Here is a 17,311-nt window from a genome sequence, read left to right on the forward strand (position 1 = left end):
GTCTCCTAGCCTGGAGCCTGGGCAGGGGGCGAGCCTGTCTCTCAGCCCAGAGCCAGGGCGGGGGTCCCCTATCAAGCCACCGGGTGAGGGGCATGGCCTGAGGTCCCCCATCAAGACCCACTGGGCAGGAAGTGCGGCCTGAGGTAGCCCGTCAAGCCCTGCGGGTGGGGGGCACGGCCTGAGGTCCCCCGGCCCAGAGCTGGGGTGGGGGGCATGGCCTGAGGTCCCCATCAAGTTCAGCCCCCTCCTCCCCCACAGCATCATACCAGTGTTGAACAGGGACACACGCAGGCAGTGTGACATTAGCGCTGGGGGCGGAAGCCCCCTAGCGCTGGGGGAAGCCCCCCACCCCTGGCCCTGCCCACAGACTGGTCGTGACTGGGACACCGTAATGGACAAATTAGCATATTACCTCTTTATTATATAGATAGATATGAAGGACAACATTCCTAAGCAGTACTCTTTGTTGCTCTTTTTTTTTTTTTTTAATTAATTCTAGGTCTGGAGTTCAAACTCTGCCCCATAATGCCAAGGTTCACTACAACTACGCAAACTTCCTGAAGGATCAAGGTCGGAACAGAGAAGCAATCTACCACTACAGAACGGCCCTCAAGTAAGCACCATGCACCATATGGGTGTAGCTGTTGTGCCTTTCAGGTCCTGTATTTCACTCACCCCTCTGAGCATGTGAGGGGTTAGTTTCTTTCTCATGACAATGAACATCTCCTTGGAAGTGGTATAGACCTTGGATTCTGAGTCTTATGGCTCAGTGTTCAAATCTGTTATTAGTGTGGTAACTCTACCTTGCTTTTATCTCAATGCTGTCTTGTAAAAGTTTCACTGCTACACATTGCAAAATGAAGTGATGCTCAGTTGCACACACACACACACACATACACACACAGGCAAACTGGAGTTGGTTGTCAAAAATATACTTGTAAGTTCTCAGGATATTTACTCTGATGAATTGTACCCACTCTAGGCTTCCGACTGTCTGAAAGGATTTATGTGAAGACATTTGAGTATACCAAATATGGCTTGATGTATGACTTTAAGAGAAACTAAAAATTCAAGTTCTAAATTACCAGCAACAGTCTGTAATGCTCTTAAGTACTCTTGAACATTGCAACTCTGGCTTTCAAAATGGTTTTCTCCAAAAGGTCCCAGATAATGAACATATTTATCCTGGAACCTGTGGAGACGTGATAACTAACACAGCCTCAGACTCTCCAAATGTGGGCAAAATACAGCAAGGTGCATCCTCTCTTTACTGTATCCCAGGGGGCTCACCGAAGCTTCCTGAAGAGTTTTCCATGCCCCCACAGATTGACTCACATCTGGTCGAATTTTCTGTTCCTGTTCCATCTTAGGACATACTTAAAATATATAAACCAAACAAATATATTTTACTGACGCGCCAACTCTATTGACTCAAAGCTCAGATTGAAATTGTCATTCTTAAAGTAACCGACCTGATTTTTAAAAGTATCCCTTTGAACAGTGTTCTGCTCAAGTGTGTTGTTCATCAGTCAACATCTGTTAGATTTTAGGACCTGTTACTTAATATTCAGTATAGCAAGCATTTTCAACTGTCGCATCAAGTTCGCTGTCAAATACTTTCCCAAAGATTACAAGAAACATTAGGTTCTGGAAGAGTACTTGTAACAGAGCTTTTTATTGAGGAATAGACGTTTTTATTAAGGAGTAGAAGATAGCTTTTAAAATGTTAAGGAATGATATTCTTTCACTGGAAGGCAGTTTACCCAAATGTTTATGATGCTTATCATGGGCTGGTAAGATTATGGTTTAAATTTTTTTAACTTTCTTTTGTGCTCCAGATATTTACAATGAACACGTATCACTTTGGCAATGAGGAAATGTCCTTTTTAAAAAGGCATATTCCTTCAAGGGTACACATAAAGTGTGTTTTGGCTTTAACAATTGGCGTTTCATGATTTTAGCTGGCATTCTTGAAGGAAAGAAAAGAGCAGTAAGTTTGTGTGAAAAATATTGATTGGAAGGAAGTGTATCGGTATCTTTTTAAATTTGTTTTATTCTAACAGACTATTTTCTCTCAAGTTCGCACAGGAAAATATGGCAGACCCTGAAGCACAGCTTGGGGCAAAGGTATAAGTTAAGTAAATTCTCTGGCAGGTGATTTTACTGAATTATAGTAGCCAGTTGGGTACTTCAGCTTCTCTCCCATGAAACAATAAAAATAAATGTTCAGCAACTGTGCTTCTGGAAGAAACATGTCCCTTGAGAAATGAGGAAAAACAGTGAAAGCAGTAAATATACCGCATAGTAATTAGTGAAACATTTCGCTCTCTTAGACCAGGTTCAAAAATACTTCTGATCTAAAATAAAGTATCATTATTTTTGTGTGGATACCTCTGTGGTGAATTTCCAACAGATGTGGGTATTTTTTGTTGTGTGTGTGTGTGTGTGTGTGTGTGTGTGTATGTGTGTGTGTGTGTGTGTGTTTAGAGACAGAGGAAGGGAGAGGAGTAGAAAGATAGAAACACTGATGAAAGAGAAACATCATCCATTGGCTATCTCTTGCACACCCCCAAATGGAGATGGAGCCTGCAACCCAGGCATGTACCTGAACCAGGAATCGGAATCGGTGACCTCTTGGTTTCTAGGTCCTTGCTCAACTGCTAAGCCACAATAGCCTAGCTGTGTGTGTTTTATAATTTAAATAAATTGTCACTGTGTGTTAGAAAATGAAAATACTAGGACTGTTCATTACTAGAAGAAGGCCCTTATTTTGATATTGCTATTTCTTTGTGGGAGTTGCTGAGGCGGGAATTCCTCCCCCTCCCAACTGTTCCACCTCTGTTTCAACTTCAATGTATCTGATGTTTTCCATATTTGCACACTGCAAGAAAGAGAATGATTAGGAGAGATGCAGGGTTGAAGGTGATATTATCTGAAATCAGGCCCAACAGTTACTCATTCCTGTTGTACTGACTATGTAGATCCCAGTGGGAATGGTGAAATTAGTCATTAGGGTTGTGTCAATATCAGTATCTTTTTGGCTGGCGTACAGTTCTAAAAATAGCACTATATTAGATTGGTAATTCTATATCACATGATTATTCTGCTTCTTTTAAGCTTTATTCTATTTTTTTTAAACCATGTAGAAGTATTTCTGGAGTACAAGGGAAATCTCCCCAGGAAAATGCTACAGCTGAGGTTATAGATTCAGATTAAGATCCACATCATCAAAGAAAAATGTCAGGACCCTTTCCTAACACAAATATCAGTTTTGCTTTGCTGTGAGGGGCAGCTCTCATGTCTGTGCCTAGTCTGGGTTCTGTAAGGCTTGCAATTCTGTTTTCTGGAGAATCAGAAGATCCCTGGTGGATCTGCCAGGTAGCTCCAATGCTTTCTGACAATTGCGTTACCCTGGGGAAGGTTTCTGCCATGACGCCTTATTTTATAGAAATAGAAAGGCTAGAAATTGCCCAATATCTCAGCTCTCCCATGAAATGCCCCATCCCATAAATCCCAATGGAGAGATGGGGGCCCTGCCTGGATGAAGTGTAGAAGACACTGAATGTGTACTTGGCCAGTGTGTTGTTGATTAGCTTAAAAAGTCTGTTAAAGGTGAAGAGTTTTAAAACAATTTATGCATGCTCTCAAATTTTATATTGTACCCCCAAATTTCACATCTACATCTGTTCACCAATCTACTACTGTCAAGCCAAGTCCTTTCCTCCGAATAAGAGTCTGCTGATTAGAAGCTGCAAAACCACACCCATAATTCACTTCTTTGATGATCAGTTTCGATACTTTAAATTTAAGCCTATTTGAGATTTTTCTGATTATACTCCTCCAGTCTCTTACAATGATCTCACACGTCTAACTCAATGGCAATTTTTTGAGCAGCTTCTCTTTTTTAAGTACTTTCAGAGTATTTGCTTAGTTTTGATGGAAATAGCAACTCTCTTATTTATATTTACATTTTATCCGTTTGCAAAATATTTTATTATATTGTACAATTGCAATAAAAGCTTCAACTGGAATAATTTTGTTAATAAACACAATAGACTCTTAGCAGCCATGCAGCTCAGCCCACGGGAGCAAAAGGGCCCAGGCTTACAGAGAAAGTTTAAGTTGTGGATATCCACGGATATGTTTTACAGAGAACATCTGGGAATCTGAGGACATAATTAGAGGCTGTTTTAAAAGAGTTTGCACTGTAGGTGATAGAGTCATGGAATCTATTTTTTCATCTAATGTTTAAATTCCAGACATGACTGGATTACTGGTTGGCTAAAATGGGTGGGTCATCAGGAATCCTGCAGCCAGGAATGAAGGTAGAGTTTGTCTTTGTCCAGGTGGGTCAGGAAAATCTCTCCACAGATTCTGCTGAACATTTGTTCACCTAGATGCCATCTTCCTCCCACCCTACTAGCATAATGCCTGGCCACACCCAGGTCTGCTGATGTGTTCCAGGTGCTTGGATACCGGCCATGTGCAGGATTCCATCCTGATAAAAGGGCTATGATCCTCTCAGTCACTCAGACAACTATTTTATTTTCACAAATATGCTTTCAACATGAAATACACAATAAATCATCTTAAGATCCCCCCCCCATAACCCTATCATGCGGGAGATGCAATGCCTTGCCCTGGGGGTGCTCAAGTTGTCCTGGGCCAGCCCTGGGTCCCTTAGAGCCGCCTTGTCCACTCCTAATATATCTGTTATTGATGTTTTAAACAGAAAATCTGAAGGGAGAGAAAACTATGTTCAAAGGGGGTTGAAGTTCCTGAGCAGGTTCTTTTCTATGGGCATAACTAAAAGGGAAGGAATGTGCTTTTAATGCCCCTGGACACAAGAAATCTACACTTGCTTTTAACTGGTTAACGCGTGGGAAAGAATAGACTTCTTATTGGAATTTTTTAATGCATGAAGTAAAGACTTGTCATGAGAGTAGTGCCCATTGGTATCGTCCTTTGTATTTCCTCCTATGTGGGTAACTGGAACTTGGCAAGGAGATCCCATTAGACCACGATAAATGTCTGTGGAAATTGGAAGCAATAAAAGAACGAGTATTGAAGAAATGCCGTATCATTAGAGTCTAGAGAAATCTAACCGTGCCCCACTGTTCACTGATGTCCTGAGTATATCAATAAGATTACTTTATTATAAATCCTTTGCAAAATGCTATCCATAAAACTGGTGGGGTTTGAGCATCTTTTAAAAATCAGTGTTTATGTAAAAAGTCTTTCTTTACACGGCCTGTTTTGAATGAACATTTGAAATAACTCTACTGACGGCAGGTGGCCTTGGATACCAGCTGCCATGTATCTCTGGAAAGAATTAAAATTCCAATGTCTTTGCTAGCCAGGTTGAAGAAAAGGAGATGCATTCTTCTGCTGGTGTGGTATTTTCACTTACAGAAGTATAAATATATACATATATACACATGTATATGTTAAGTCCCGCAGTTTTATTCATTAATTTAAGAAATTAAGTATATTTCATTCAGACAAAAGACAGAATTTTGGTCACATTGTGGACATACTTATGGACTAAATTTCCAAATGGAAGTTCCATAATTTATACTGCCCTCTCTGTCTCTTTTGTGATTCCCCAGGAAACAATGGGAGGCAGAGATTTGCGTGCAGAATGTTTATTCAGGAATGTTCTCTGAAACACCAAGTAAGAAAGCCAGGGAAGCAAGAGGTGCAGAGAGCGTTGAGGTGCAGTGCAATTACTAGGAGTCTTCAGCCAATCCCACAGGAGCTCTGGAAAACCCCTCAGAGTCCTCCTGAATGGACAGGAGCTGGAACCTTTATACCCCCTTAAAACTAATCCCTGCCCCCAGGCAGGGAGGGGAGTCTTGAGTGAGGCAACTCTCTGAGGCTGAGAGCAATGCCCAGGGAAGAAGTGTGAGCTGTCAGCAGCTAGGGAACACGTGCCTCACACTTGAATAGGGCCTCTGGATGGTGCAAGACAGCATCCACTATACACCAGCTTAATTTATGATTTTTCTATATGTCAATATGAGTTTTAACAAAATATCATTTAGATTTTCTGTTAAAATTAGAATAGTGGTGTTACCTACCTCTGGGTTGGAATAGTACAAAACAATTCATACAAAAGGCTGAAAGCAATGTCTAAATACCTGGCAATAATAAACTCAGTAAATGTTATTAATATATCCAAAATCTGACCACTTCTGTCCACATGCAGTACCCATCATCTCTTACCTAGATTACTGTAATATTCTCTGGTCTCTGCATTTTCACCCCTTCCCCACTCCCTTCAGACTGTTCTCAGCACAGCAACCATAGGGATGTTCCATTCATAGCAGTCCATGCTCAGAACATTGCTGGCTCCCATCTCATTCATCGGGAAACTCAAAGCCCCTGTAGCAGTCTTCACTCCCTGCAAGTCCTGGCCACTTTCCTGCTGAGACCTCACCTCCTACTATTCTTGCTCGCTCAACTCTAGCTACATAGGGCTCCAGACACATCCCAGTCAGGCACACACCAGTCACATTACATTCCTATTTCAGGGACTCTGTATTTGTCATTTCCTCTTCCCAGAACACTTTCTCTTCTCTAAATGTCTGCTTCCCTCCCTTCCTTCAGGATTCCTCACATAATGTCATTTTCCATAAGGCCTTCCTGGTCACCCTTCTTAAAAGTGCAGCCACACCAGGCCAGAGTGGCTCAGTTGGTTAAGTGTAGTTCTGTGCACAGAAAGGTTGTTGGTTCGATTCCCAGTTGGGTCACATGCCTGAACTATGGGATCCATCCTGGTCATGGCGTGTGGAGGGTCTCTCTCTCGCTCTCTCTCTCTCTCTCTTCCTCTCTCTCTCTCTCTCTCTTTCTCCCTTTTCCTCTCTCTAAACATGTCTTCCCATGAGGATTAAAAAAAAGTGTAGCCACCCCCAATATACCCTATTTCCCTTTTTTGCTTCATATCTTTCTACTGCATTGGTCACACTCTAATGTGGGCCATTAGCAGAAGGCCTGGCACATTGTAGATACTCAATGAATGTTTGTTGAAAGAAAAACTGAATTAATATAATGCATAAAATCTCTCTCACAGGCCCCTTAGGTTCAGAGGACACCTCCATAAAGATAAGCCATGTTTCTCACTGGGAGAGTGGTCAACAGTTTAGTTGAAACAACTCTTCATTATGCAGGACAATCCTATGCATTGCAAGATGTTTAATTCTCCTAGTTCCTGCCCATTGTATACCAGTGGTAACCCCAATTCCTAACATGCCTATCAGGGAAATGCATCCCCTTTCCTCCCCATTCCTCATGATCTCCTTGGTTGGTAGTTATTGGTTAGGAATATGGTACTCTTTTCCTGCACCCCACTCTCTTTTTTCTAAGTTGATCCAATAATCAGTATTATACATGCAATGAACTGTGATTACAGTGAGGATTCCACGAGCGCACTGATCTGTCACAGAGGACTTTGAATCCCCTTTATAATCTTGGATGCAGTTGTTAAAATTGCACGTGTCTGAAATTCCATTTCAAGCATATCGAAAAGGCTTGGAGGAAATTGCTCTGGTGCCTGTGGGACCATTTGCTTCAGAGGGTGAAGGACTGACAGGCTTCGGAGTGAGTGTTTGACAAAGAACATTCCTACATTCTTCAAATGGAGAAGGTCACCCGTCCTTCACATCTGAGAACCCATGGTATGGGGGAAACAGATGGATACAAGATGACTTGAGTGTTCACTGGGTTAGCGATGAAGAAATAATGGATGTTATTTGGACTGATGGGAGCAAGTCAAAGGCCATGAACAGCAGTGGAGAGAATGATTTTTTGGAGGCTAAGTTATCCATATGAGAGAAGGAGAGCTGGCAGCTTCAGTCTGGCATGGGTTCATTAGGGCTATGGAGGGAGCCAAGTGAAACCACCCAGAGGTCCTGCAGCTGACCCCAAACCTTAAATGGATGCAGTGTAATAGGTATGATGATGGGTATTTTCATAGCCACTAGCTCATTGTTCACATAAAAGCTGATTTGTTCTCATAGAAGGTCAATATGTTATTAACCTTGTTGTTGCAGAGAAAGCAAACTAAAGCACAGACATGCATTCAAAATCACACAGCTAGAAAGTCACCTATGGCTTCTGCTTCCACACAGAGTTATTTTTCCACTCCACCAAAGGAATTTCCCATCCATCTGGCACAGACACCAAAGTCCGCCATGATCACCCCAAGCCTCGAGAAAGGTTAAATTATGTTCATCATTTTCAACTTAAAAGAGCAGAGAAGTAGTTAATTCAGTACATTCCCCAACCTCTAGAGGTAAATACTCAGGAATCAGGAAATTGTCAGCCATTTAAAATGACTCATTTCCTGAGGATATCGGAGAGCATGGTTTTACTCTAAATTGTCTTAGAAAATCAATTGGGCGGAGTCCTTCAGAATCCTGCTGAAGGTCACCCATTGTGAGAGGTCAGATTATTTGGCTGGCTTCTCATGAAGAGTGCATCCCATTTCCCTAAATCTCAGCTAAGGGGGTTTTCCAAGGTGGGTCTGTAATGGACAGGAAGGATTGCATTGTAAAAAGAAACTGGGAAGACATTTTCTGGGTGTTAATGGTGATGTCACACAATTAAAGAAGCAAACCAATAAATAATCAATGTCACCCAGGTGCAATTACTGACATGATGATTCAGATTTTATAACATGAAGGAACCAGGCACTTAGCAACGCCAGAGACTAATTATGGTTGAAAATATGTTGCAGACTCCTGAAATGAAGTTTACTTTGGATATTTTCTAGTCCAGTGAAATTTAGGTTTCATGGTTGAATTTTTTCTCAGTCAGGTTTTTCTTTTGGATTCTTTTTATTTCTTCTCAAAAGGAAATAGAAAATAAATATCTGACCTTAGCATGGTTAACCTAAAATAAAATAATGTGTGGAATGAGAATCAGATAAATAAATCAGGGTGTGTATATTCTGAAATGAAATTGCAAATTTGAGCACATGATATAATATGACTTAAAACAATGAAATGAATTAAAAGATACTCGAATGATGAAATTTTGAGCAGATTGTACAAAATTTAAAGTAAATTACTAAAAGAAAATGTAAAACCAAAAATTAGTCCTATACATCTCATATCTTTAGTAGTGGTTAAAGCTTGAGAATAGTAGATCAGAGAGTACATGTATCTGTCTTATGCACTGAGTGTTGTTGATTGTGGATTGCTTTGCATAATACTGTGCTTCTTAGAGACACTATGATTATTTTGTATGGCAGGAGAAACAGCTTTTCATTGAATAAGAATCTCAATAACTATGTCTCCCAAGTTTATTTTACTTCTGTCACTGAACAGTACAGTTCCTATAAGATCACAGTTGAATGGATTGGTCAAGGGAACAAAAAGATAACTTATTCAAAATGCAAGCTTTAATTTGTATTTATTTGCTGATGATGGAATGACTCATATATGAGTCATTTCCCTCCTATAGGTTTGGGAAAATAGACCTATAGGAACAATCTGCGTTCTTAACACTAACACAAGGGCCCGGCCCCTGTGGCTCAGTGGTTGAGCATCAACCCATGAACCCATGTAGGCTCCATCCACAGTAGGGGGCATGCAGGAGGCAGCCAATCAATGATTTTCTCTTATCATTGATGTTTCTATCTCTCTCTCTCTCTCTCTCCCTCTCTGAAATCAGTAAGAACATATTTTTTTTTTTTCAAAAAAGAACACAGGACTTCTGAGATACTTCTTTGTGTTTTAATAATCTATTATTTACTTAATTTTTCCCAGCATCCCTTTTCTTAACTGTAAAATAATACAATAATTTTACTTAGAGAACAAGGGAGGTTAAGTGAGATAATATATGGAAAAGCCCTCTAAAATGTAAAAAAGTGCCATGAATACATGCTAGGTCTTTGGGGACCCATTTTCTTCTGTTTTCCACTTAAGCTACTGTTCCTGATAACATGCTATTGATGTTTATTCTTCCCAGATAAGAGGACTGGGAATGGAGGGGAATGCTAATGTTCTTAACTATCTACTTCATTAATTCTGCCAATTGATAAAAATCAAGAATGCTTTAAATGCTCAAATGGATATGTGTTTATTACAAATGTAAATTAATAATTGAAAAATAATCTTTAGTTCATGGAACTGTATCTCTGTACCTAGAGTTCTTTTTTAAAGAAGAAAAATAAACTTTCTTATAGAACATAACTATTTGACAATATAACATTTTTTCTGTACAATAAATTTTAAAAATTTTAACTGATTGAAATAAAAATAGTAAAGAAATAGTGAGAGAGTCCCCATAAACAATGCATATGGTTAATAAAGTTAGGAGAAAGAAAGTCCAGTTACACTGGTCTTTAAAAAGTAGGCCTGCCCTGGCTGGTGTGGCTCAGTTGGTTGGGCATCATCCCGTGCACCAGAAAGCTGCTGGCTCAATTCTGATCAGGGCACATGCCTGGGTTGTCAGCTCGATCCCTGGTAGGGGTGTGCAGGAGGCAGTCAGTCAATGTTTCTCTCTCACATAGATATTTCTCTTTCTTCCTTTGCCTCCCTTTCTCTCTAAAAATCATAAAGTTTTTTTTAAGTAGGCCTGACAATGACCACTGTGCTGCAGTTCAGTGGTGCTTTTGTTGTGGTTGTTTTTAGATGGAGAAGGGAATGGTCACTAACAGAACTTATGTAAAACATACCTGCAAGAAGTCAAAGTCCAGATGGGCTTAATTTATTCTGACAATTGATGTAGCTACATAGACATCTCTTAAATTTATTCATCTTTTCAATAGAAAACTCCCCCCTGGAGAACTCAGGATTGACATATTGGACCCAAGTGAATTCAAATACAAGTTTATTTAAAAAGTAAACACACAAAATAAGTCGTGTTCTTGCATAGGTCTTCAGTACACAAGAGAAGACTCTCTGTTTTAAGAAAATATCTACCACTATATAAAAATCAAAATAAAAAGTGATATTTTTTTCCTGACCTGGCTGTTGAAGAATCCTTTTAATGAATTCAGCTTTGTTTCATAAATAATGCAGTACTTTTTTGCGATGAGGTGAACCTAATCAGATAACCAGTGAGACGAGGTATTGCGAGAAGACCCTTACTATTACCAGGAATGAACAACAGCTATTCATTTTCCAGGTGGAGGGCTGTGCATGGTAATAGCTTCAGTAAATCACCAGAAGTGCAGCAGTGCTTCCGTTGCAAGGGTTGAGACTCTGGTAATTAACACGGGGCCTCTTTTCCTAAGCCTCATGGTTCTGCAGCCTTGGAGCACAAGGCATACTAAAGGCTTTTACTTTCCTTCTCACTACTTGGTTCTCATTTTGAGAGTTCAGTACAGACTTACATTTGGTTTCTGATTTGACACACACAAAAAAAGAGGGAGAGAGAGAAAAAAACATTTTTGTAGTTGGTGACCTTTGAAAGTGCATGCCATTCATTTAAATGGCAGTGGGGTCCTGAGTGAATAAAACGTCAGGAAAGAAGGGCTGAGGACCAGCTGGAGAGGCCAGCTAGCTGCTTGGCGGTGCAGACCAGAACTTTGACACAGAAGTGAGCCCATTGTGGAAGCTCTTACTGAATGTAGACCATCCTTTTCCATAGTTTGTGCTTTCACCTCAGGCATTTATTTTGGTAGCTCCAAAGCCTAAAGAAACAAGGGAGAGAGAGAGAGAGAGAGAGAGAGAGAGAGAGAGAGAGAGAGAGAGAGAGGCATATCACTTTGTCATCTGGGAAACAATGAGAATTACTCTCACCATGTTCACTGGACAACTCTTTTCTTTTAATATATTTTATTGATTGTTTTACAGAGAGGAAGGGAGAGGGATAGAGAGTTAGAAACATCGATGAGAGAGAGAGAAACATCGATCAGCTGCCTCCTGCACACCCCCTACTGGGGATGTTGCCAGAAACCAAGGTACATGCCCTTGACCGGAATCGAACCAGGGACTTTTCAGTCCGCAGGCCGATGCTCTATCCACTGAGCCAAACCAGTTAAGGCTTCACTGGACAACTCTTAAATCATCTGGCAATCATAGAGCTTTGCTCAACATAAAAAAAAAAAGTTTCTTTGGAAGAATTTGAGCCCTGGCTATAATGTGCTCTCCATATCCACTTCCAAAATAACTGCTAGACACAAGCTTCCCAGGAGATTTCTGGGCATGGAGTGAATGGGGTGATACAAGAGCATTTTATTTTTGCCTCTCATCATAGCTCTGATACCCTGTAGGGTCATCTCAGAGAGAGCACCAGACACTCGCCATGCCTCAGGAACTGGGAGATTGGGTGTGAGGGGCTGTAGCAGAGACTCTGGTGTTGTCTTTGCTAATTAAGAAGTCACCAAAGAGAAGCAAACAACAGCCCTTGTCTGGCCTGAGATGTTTTCTTTCCCCCAACTTCCTCTTATAATACAACTTTCCCTATAACCTTCAAAGTCATTGTGAATAATTAGGGCTTTTAAGCTTTAAGAGGGTGTAACATTCATTTGAATTGATTCTATTCCTTGTCAGTCAAGAGAAGCATTACCCAGAATGTCTTCTTAACAATACTAGTTCTGAGGGATATTCATAGATGGTCAGTGAGGGAGTAGGGAAGGGAAGATGACATAGGCAAATAAACTCAGGACACTCTGGTTAAGCAACGATTTGGGGGGGAAAAGTGGAGCAACTTGTCTTTTTGGCCTTTTAATAGCAACCCCTTCAAACCAAAGATTTGAAAAAAATGATGCAACTTGTCTTTCTGGCCTTTTAATGGCAACTGATCTTAGAACGGACAGAACAGGGTGGGAGGGGCAAGTATGGCATTTGATTGTCAAGAGACTTGACAAGGACAGATCCTATTTTTATTACTTGGGCATGACCTTGGCTTTCTTACATTAAAAGCCAGCTCCACAGGCTTATTCAAAGTACTCTGGGTGACAGAGATGGAGCCTCTTAGACTGCTAACTATGTCCACTAAATGTAGCAGAAACGGCCAAGTCATGTAGCTGTGCTCATTTGCCTTCTTTATAGTTTCATGTTAAGGAAATAAATTGATTCCCTTTCTTCTTTAATCAGCACAAATTTGGCTTGTTGATGCATACCCAATCCTTTACATTTGCTTTGAACATAAGAAATGTTATTTTCACATTATTGTGTGTTATTTAATTTTTTTAGTGTTTGTCAGGATTTTTATTCTGAGATCCATATCAGGCAGGTGGGAGCACATTACAGAAAGAGGGGGAGATCAGATAAAATGGAAAAAGAAAGTCAAGATAGATGGTTATTGGGGGGTTAAAGATTATTTTTATGGGAAGACATTATGCATATACTTTTCTCAAAAGTGATGGTCTGCCCTAACCGATTTGGCTCAGCGGATAGAGCGTTGGCCTGCGGACTCAAGGGTCCCAGGTTCGATTCCGGGCAAGGGCATGTACCTTGGTTGCGGGCAGCACATTACAGAAAGAGGGGGAGATCAGATAAAATGGAAAAAGAAAGTCAAGATAGATGGTTATTGGGGGTTAAAGATTATTTTTATGGGGAGACATTATGCATATCCTTTTCTCAAAAGTGATGGTCTAATGCTCCAGTCCAAAGGTGTTTATGAAGATTTCTCACCCAGGAACTCCCAGCATCTTGTGGAAATAGTGGGCACTGTAGAGGCAGCTGGGCAGTAGTCCCACCAGGAGAGAAACTCAGCACCTGAGGCAAAGAGGATTTTCTATTAAAGGAAGTTGAAAGTAATTTTAGTCTCCAAAGGACTAAAATTTATTTATTTTCGACAGATTCACATACTATTTATTTTTGCATTGTTTGGGAGTTATTTACTAATACCACTAATATTTGCTTCTCTGCCTTATTTATATGCTCACATCTGCAAAAATAGTTGACCATTAAGATTTGGCATAAGAAAGAAAAACAAAGCTGGAAGAATCATGATCCCTCATTTCAAACAATATTAGAAAGTTATAGTAACCAAAACAGTATGATAGCTTTTATTTTAAAATAAGATATATTAATCAATTACAGAGAATAAACCCACACATCTATGGTCAATTAATTTACTACAAAGGAACAAAGAATACACACTGTGGAAAGGACAGTCTTTTCAATGAATGGTATTGGGAAAATTGGACAGCACATGCAAAAGGATGAAACTGGTCCATTATTTTACACCATACACACAATTAACAACATGAATTGAAAACTGGAATATAAGACCAGAAACCATGAAACTCCTAGAAGAAAACATAAGCTCCTTGACATCAGTCTTGGCAATGATTTTTTTGGATTTGACAGCAAAAGCAAATGCAATACTAGTAAAAATGAACAAGTGGGACTACACAAAACTAAAAAGCTTCTACACAGCAAAGGACCCCATCGATAAAATGAAAAGGCAACCTTCAGAATGGGAGAAAATATTTACAAGTCATGTATCTGATAAGGATTTACCATCCAAAAAATATAAAGCTCTCATACAACTCAAGAACAAACAAAAAAATTGGGCAGAGACTCTGAATAAACATTTTTCCAAAGAAGACATGCAGATGGACAACAGGTACATGAAAAGATGCTCAACATTATTAATCATCAAGGAAAATCAAAACTACAATGAGGTATAACCTTGCATAAGTTAGAATGGCTAATATTTTTAAATCATTTTTTTATTTTTCAATTAAAGTTGACATATAATATATTAGTTTCAGGTGTACAATTTAGATACATTAGATAACTTACTAAGATTATACTGATAAATCTCATACCCATCTGACACCATTCATGTCATTACACTATTATTAACTATTTTCTATGCTATACTTTACATCCCCATGACTATTCTGTAACTACAAATTTATACTTCTTAATTCCTTCACCTTTTTCACCCATCCCCCCAAGTCCCTATCTGGCAACTGTGACAATATTCTCTGTATCTATGAGTCTGTTTCTGCTCTATTTGTTCATTTTTTTGTATTTTAGATTTGATTGTTGATAGATATATACTTACTGCCATTTTATTGTTCATATTTTTTATCTTTTTTTTTAAAAGAAAACCCTTTAACATTTTTTGTAATACTGGGTTGGCGATGAACTCCTTTAGCTTTTTCTTGTCTAGGAAGTTCTTTTTATGTCCTTTGATTCTAAATAACTTTGCTGGAAAGAGGTTGAAGGTCCTTGCATTTCATCACTGAAGTTTTGTTATAATTTTTATGTGATTATGGGAGGATGCAAGTACCACATGTTCCTATGCCGCCACCTTGATCGGAAGCCTAGAATGGCTAATATTAAAAAACAACAAACAATAAATAACAAGTGTTGGTAAAATGTAGAGAAAAGGAAATGTACATTAGTGCAGCCATTATGTAAAATAAAATGAAGGTTCCTCAAAAAATTAAAATTCGAACTAGCACATGATCCAGCAATTCCAGTTGTTGGAATATATCGGAAGGAAATGAGAATACTATATCCAAGAGTCATCTACAACCTCATATTCATAGCAGCATTATTTGCAAAACCAAGATGTGGAAACAGAAGGTGTGTAAGGAAGTTGTGGTGTGTATTTATACACAGTGAAATATTATTCAGTCATAAAAAAGGGAGGAAATCTTGCCACTTGTGACAACATAGCTCTATGCTAAATGAAGTAAGTCAGAGAAAGACAAATACAGCAGATCTTGCATAACATAATTTCATTTAATGAGGTTTACTTATAATTATAATGAATACCTTGGGAGCTTAAATCTTGTTTATAGCAATTGACTTATGGTAAAATAGATTTCATTATAAAGTCGCAGAACTGATTAACAATGTTAAATGAGTTTTACTGTACTGTATGAGCTCACCTATATATGAAATCTAAAGTAAATTAAAAAACTGAAATAAAACAAAACAAAACCATAGAAAACAAAATCCATGGTTGATTACCAAAGCTGGGGAATTGGATGAAGGTGGTGAAAAGGTACAAGCTTCCAGTTATAACATAAATGAGATCCAGGGATATAATATACAACATGATGACTATAGCTAATAACACTGCTGTTTAGTGCATATGAAAGTTGTTAAGTGAGTAGATCCTAAGAGTTCTCTTCATAAGGATAAAAACATTCTTTTTTGTGTGTATTTATATGAGACTAGAGGTCTGGTGCACGAAATTTGTGTACGGTTAGGGTCCCTAGGCCTGGCTGGCAATCAGGGCTGATTGGGACCTTCTGGCTGCCAGCCAGGGCCTCCCTGCCCAGGCTGCCAGCTGCCAGCTGGGGCCTTCCTCTGCACCACCCCCCTGGTGGTCAGCACACATCATAGTGAGCAATTAAACTCCCGGTTTCCCGCTTGAACTCCCAAGGGGACACTTTGCATATTAGCCTTTTTGGGACCTTCTGGCTGCCAGCCAGGGCCTCCATTCCCAGGCTGCCGGCTGCCAGCTGGGGCCTTCCTTTGTTCTGCACCACACCCCTGGTGGTCAGCACACATCATAGTGAGCAATTAAACTCCCGGTTTCCCGCTTGAACTCCCAAGGGGACACTTTGCATATTAGCCTTTTATATATATAGATGATGGATGTCAGCTAAACTTATTGTGGCAGTCATTTCACAATATATATTAGTCAAATTCTTACGCTGTATACCTTAAACTTACACAGTGCTTCATGTCAGTTATATCTCAACAAAATTGCATTAAAAAGGATTTGGCATAGATGTACCATTAAAGGAAGAATTCAGTGTTTCTTTTTGGTTGTGGCATAGGTGGGGGAGGCGGAAAGTAGAACAAGCAAACTGTCCAACTTAGAAGTTTTTGAACACTCATGGCTTAATATTTTAAAAATTTTCAGGCTGTATCCACGCCATGCAAGTGCCCTGAACAACCTTGGAACACTGACGAGGAACACAGCAGAGGCAAAGATGTACTATCAGAGGGCTCTCCAGCTAAATCCACAGCACAACCGGGCTCTGTTCAATCTTGGGAATCTCCTCAAGTAAGTAGAATGTGTACCTTTGATCAGGCGGCCTTGTAATTTCCCGAAATCCTTTTCTTCTCAACACTTGGTTATGCTATTGTCTTCTCTTCCAAGAGTGAAATAATTAGAGATTTGAAGCTTTGGAAAGATGCAATACTCATCTGAATTAATTCTATCCCTTATCAGTCAAAAAGAGTATTTTCCAGAGTGTCTTTCTGGAAGTATTAGTTCTGGGAGCTGCTCATAAATTGTCTGTAGAGAGGAGAGATTAGGAAGGGATTACATGGTCAAATGAATTTAGGAAATACTGAGTTAAGTTAAATATAGTTCCAAGAAAGAAAGGAAGGAAGGAAGGAAGGAAGGAAGGAAGGAAGGAAGGAAGGAAGGA

At 39.6% G+C, this 17,311-nt stretch overlaps 1 protein-coding gene across 1 annotated transcript in view; it reads left to right on the forward strand.

Moving 5' to 3' along the window:
• TMTC1 (transmembrane and tetratricopeptide repeat containing 1) overlaps nucleotides 1-17,311 on the forward strand; it is a gene marked incomplete at its 5' end in the record, with an annotated part of 239,908 nt that overhangs the window by 169,198 nt on the left and 53,399 nt on the right. Inside the window, 2 exons of the mRNA XM_005862740.2 lie at nucleotides 500-613; nucleotides 16,798-16,941. Coding sequence (XP_005862802.2) covers nucleotides 500-613; nucleotides 16,798-16,941 — 258 coding nt within the window. The remainder of the gene's footprint in view (nucleotides 1-499; nucleotides 614-16,797; nucleotides 16,942-17,311) is intronic.

This window comes from Myotis brandtii, unplaced genomic scaffold, assembly GCF_000412655.1.
Source record: "Myotis brandtii unplaced genomic scaffold, ASM41265v1 scaffold1660, whole genome shotgun sequence".
Lineage (NCBI taxonomy): Eukaryota > Metazoa > Chordata > Mammalia > Chiroptera > Vespertilionidae > Myotis > Myotis brandtii.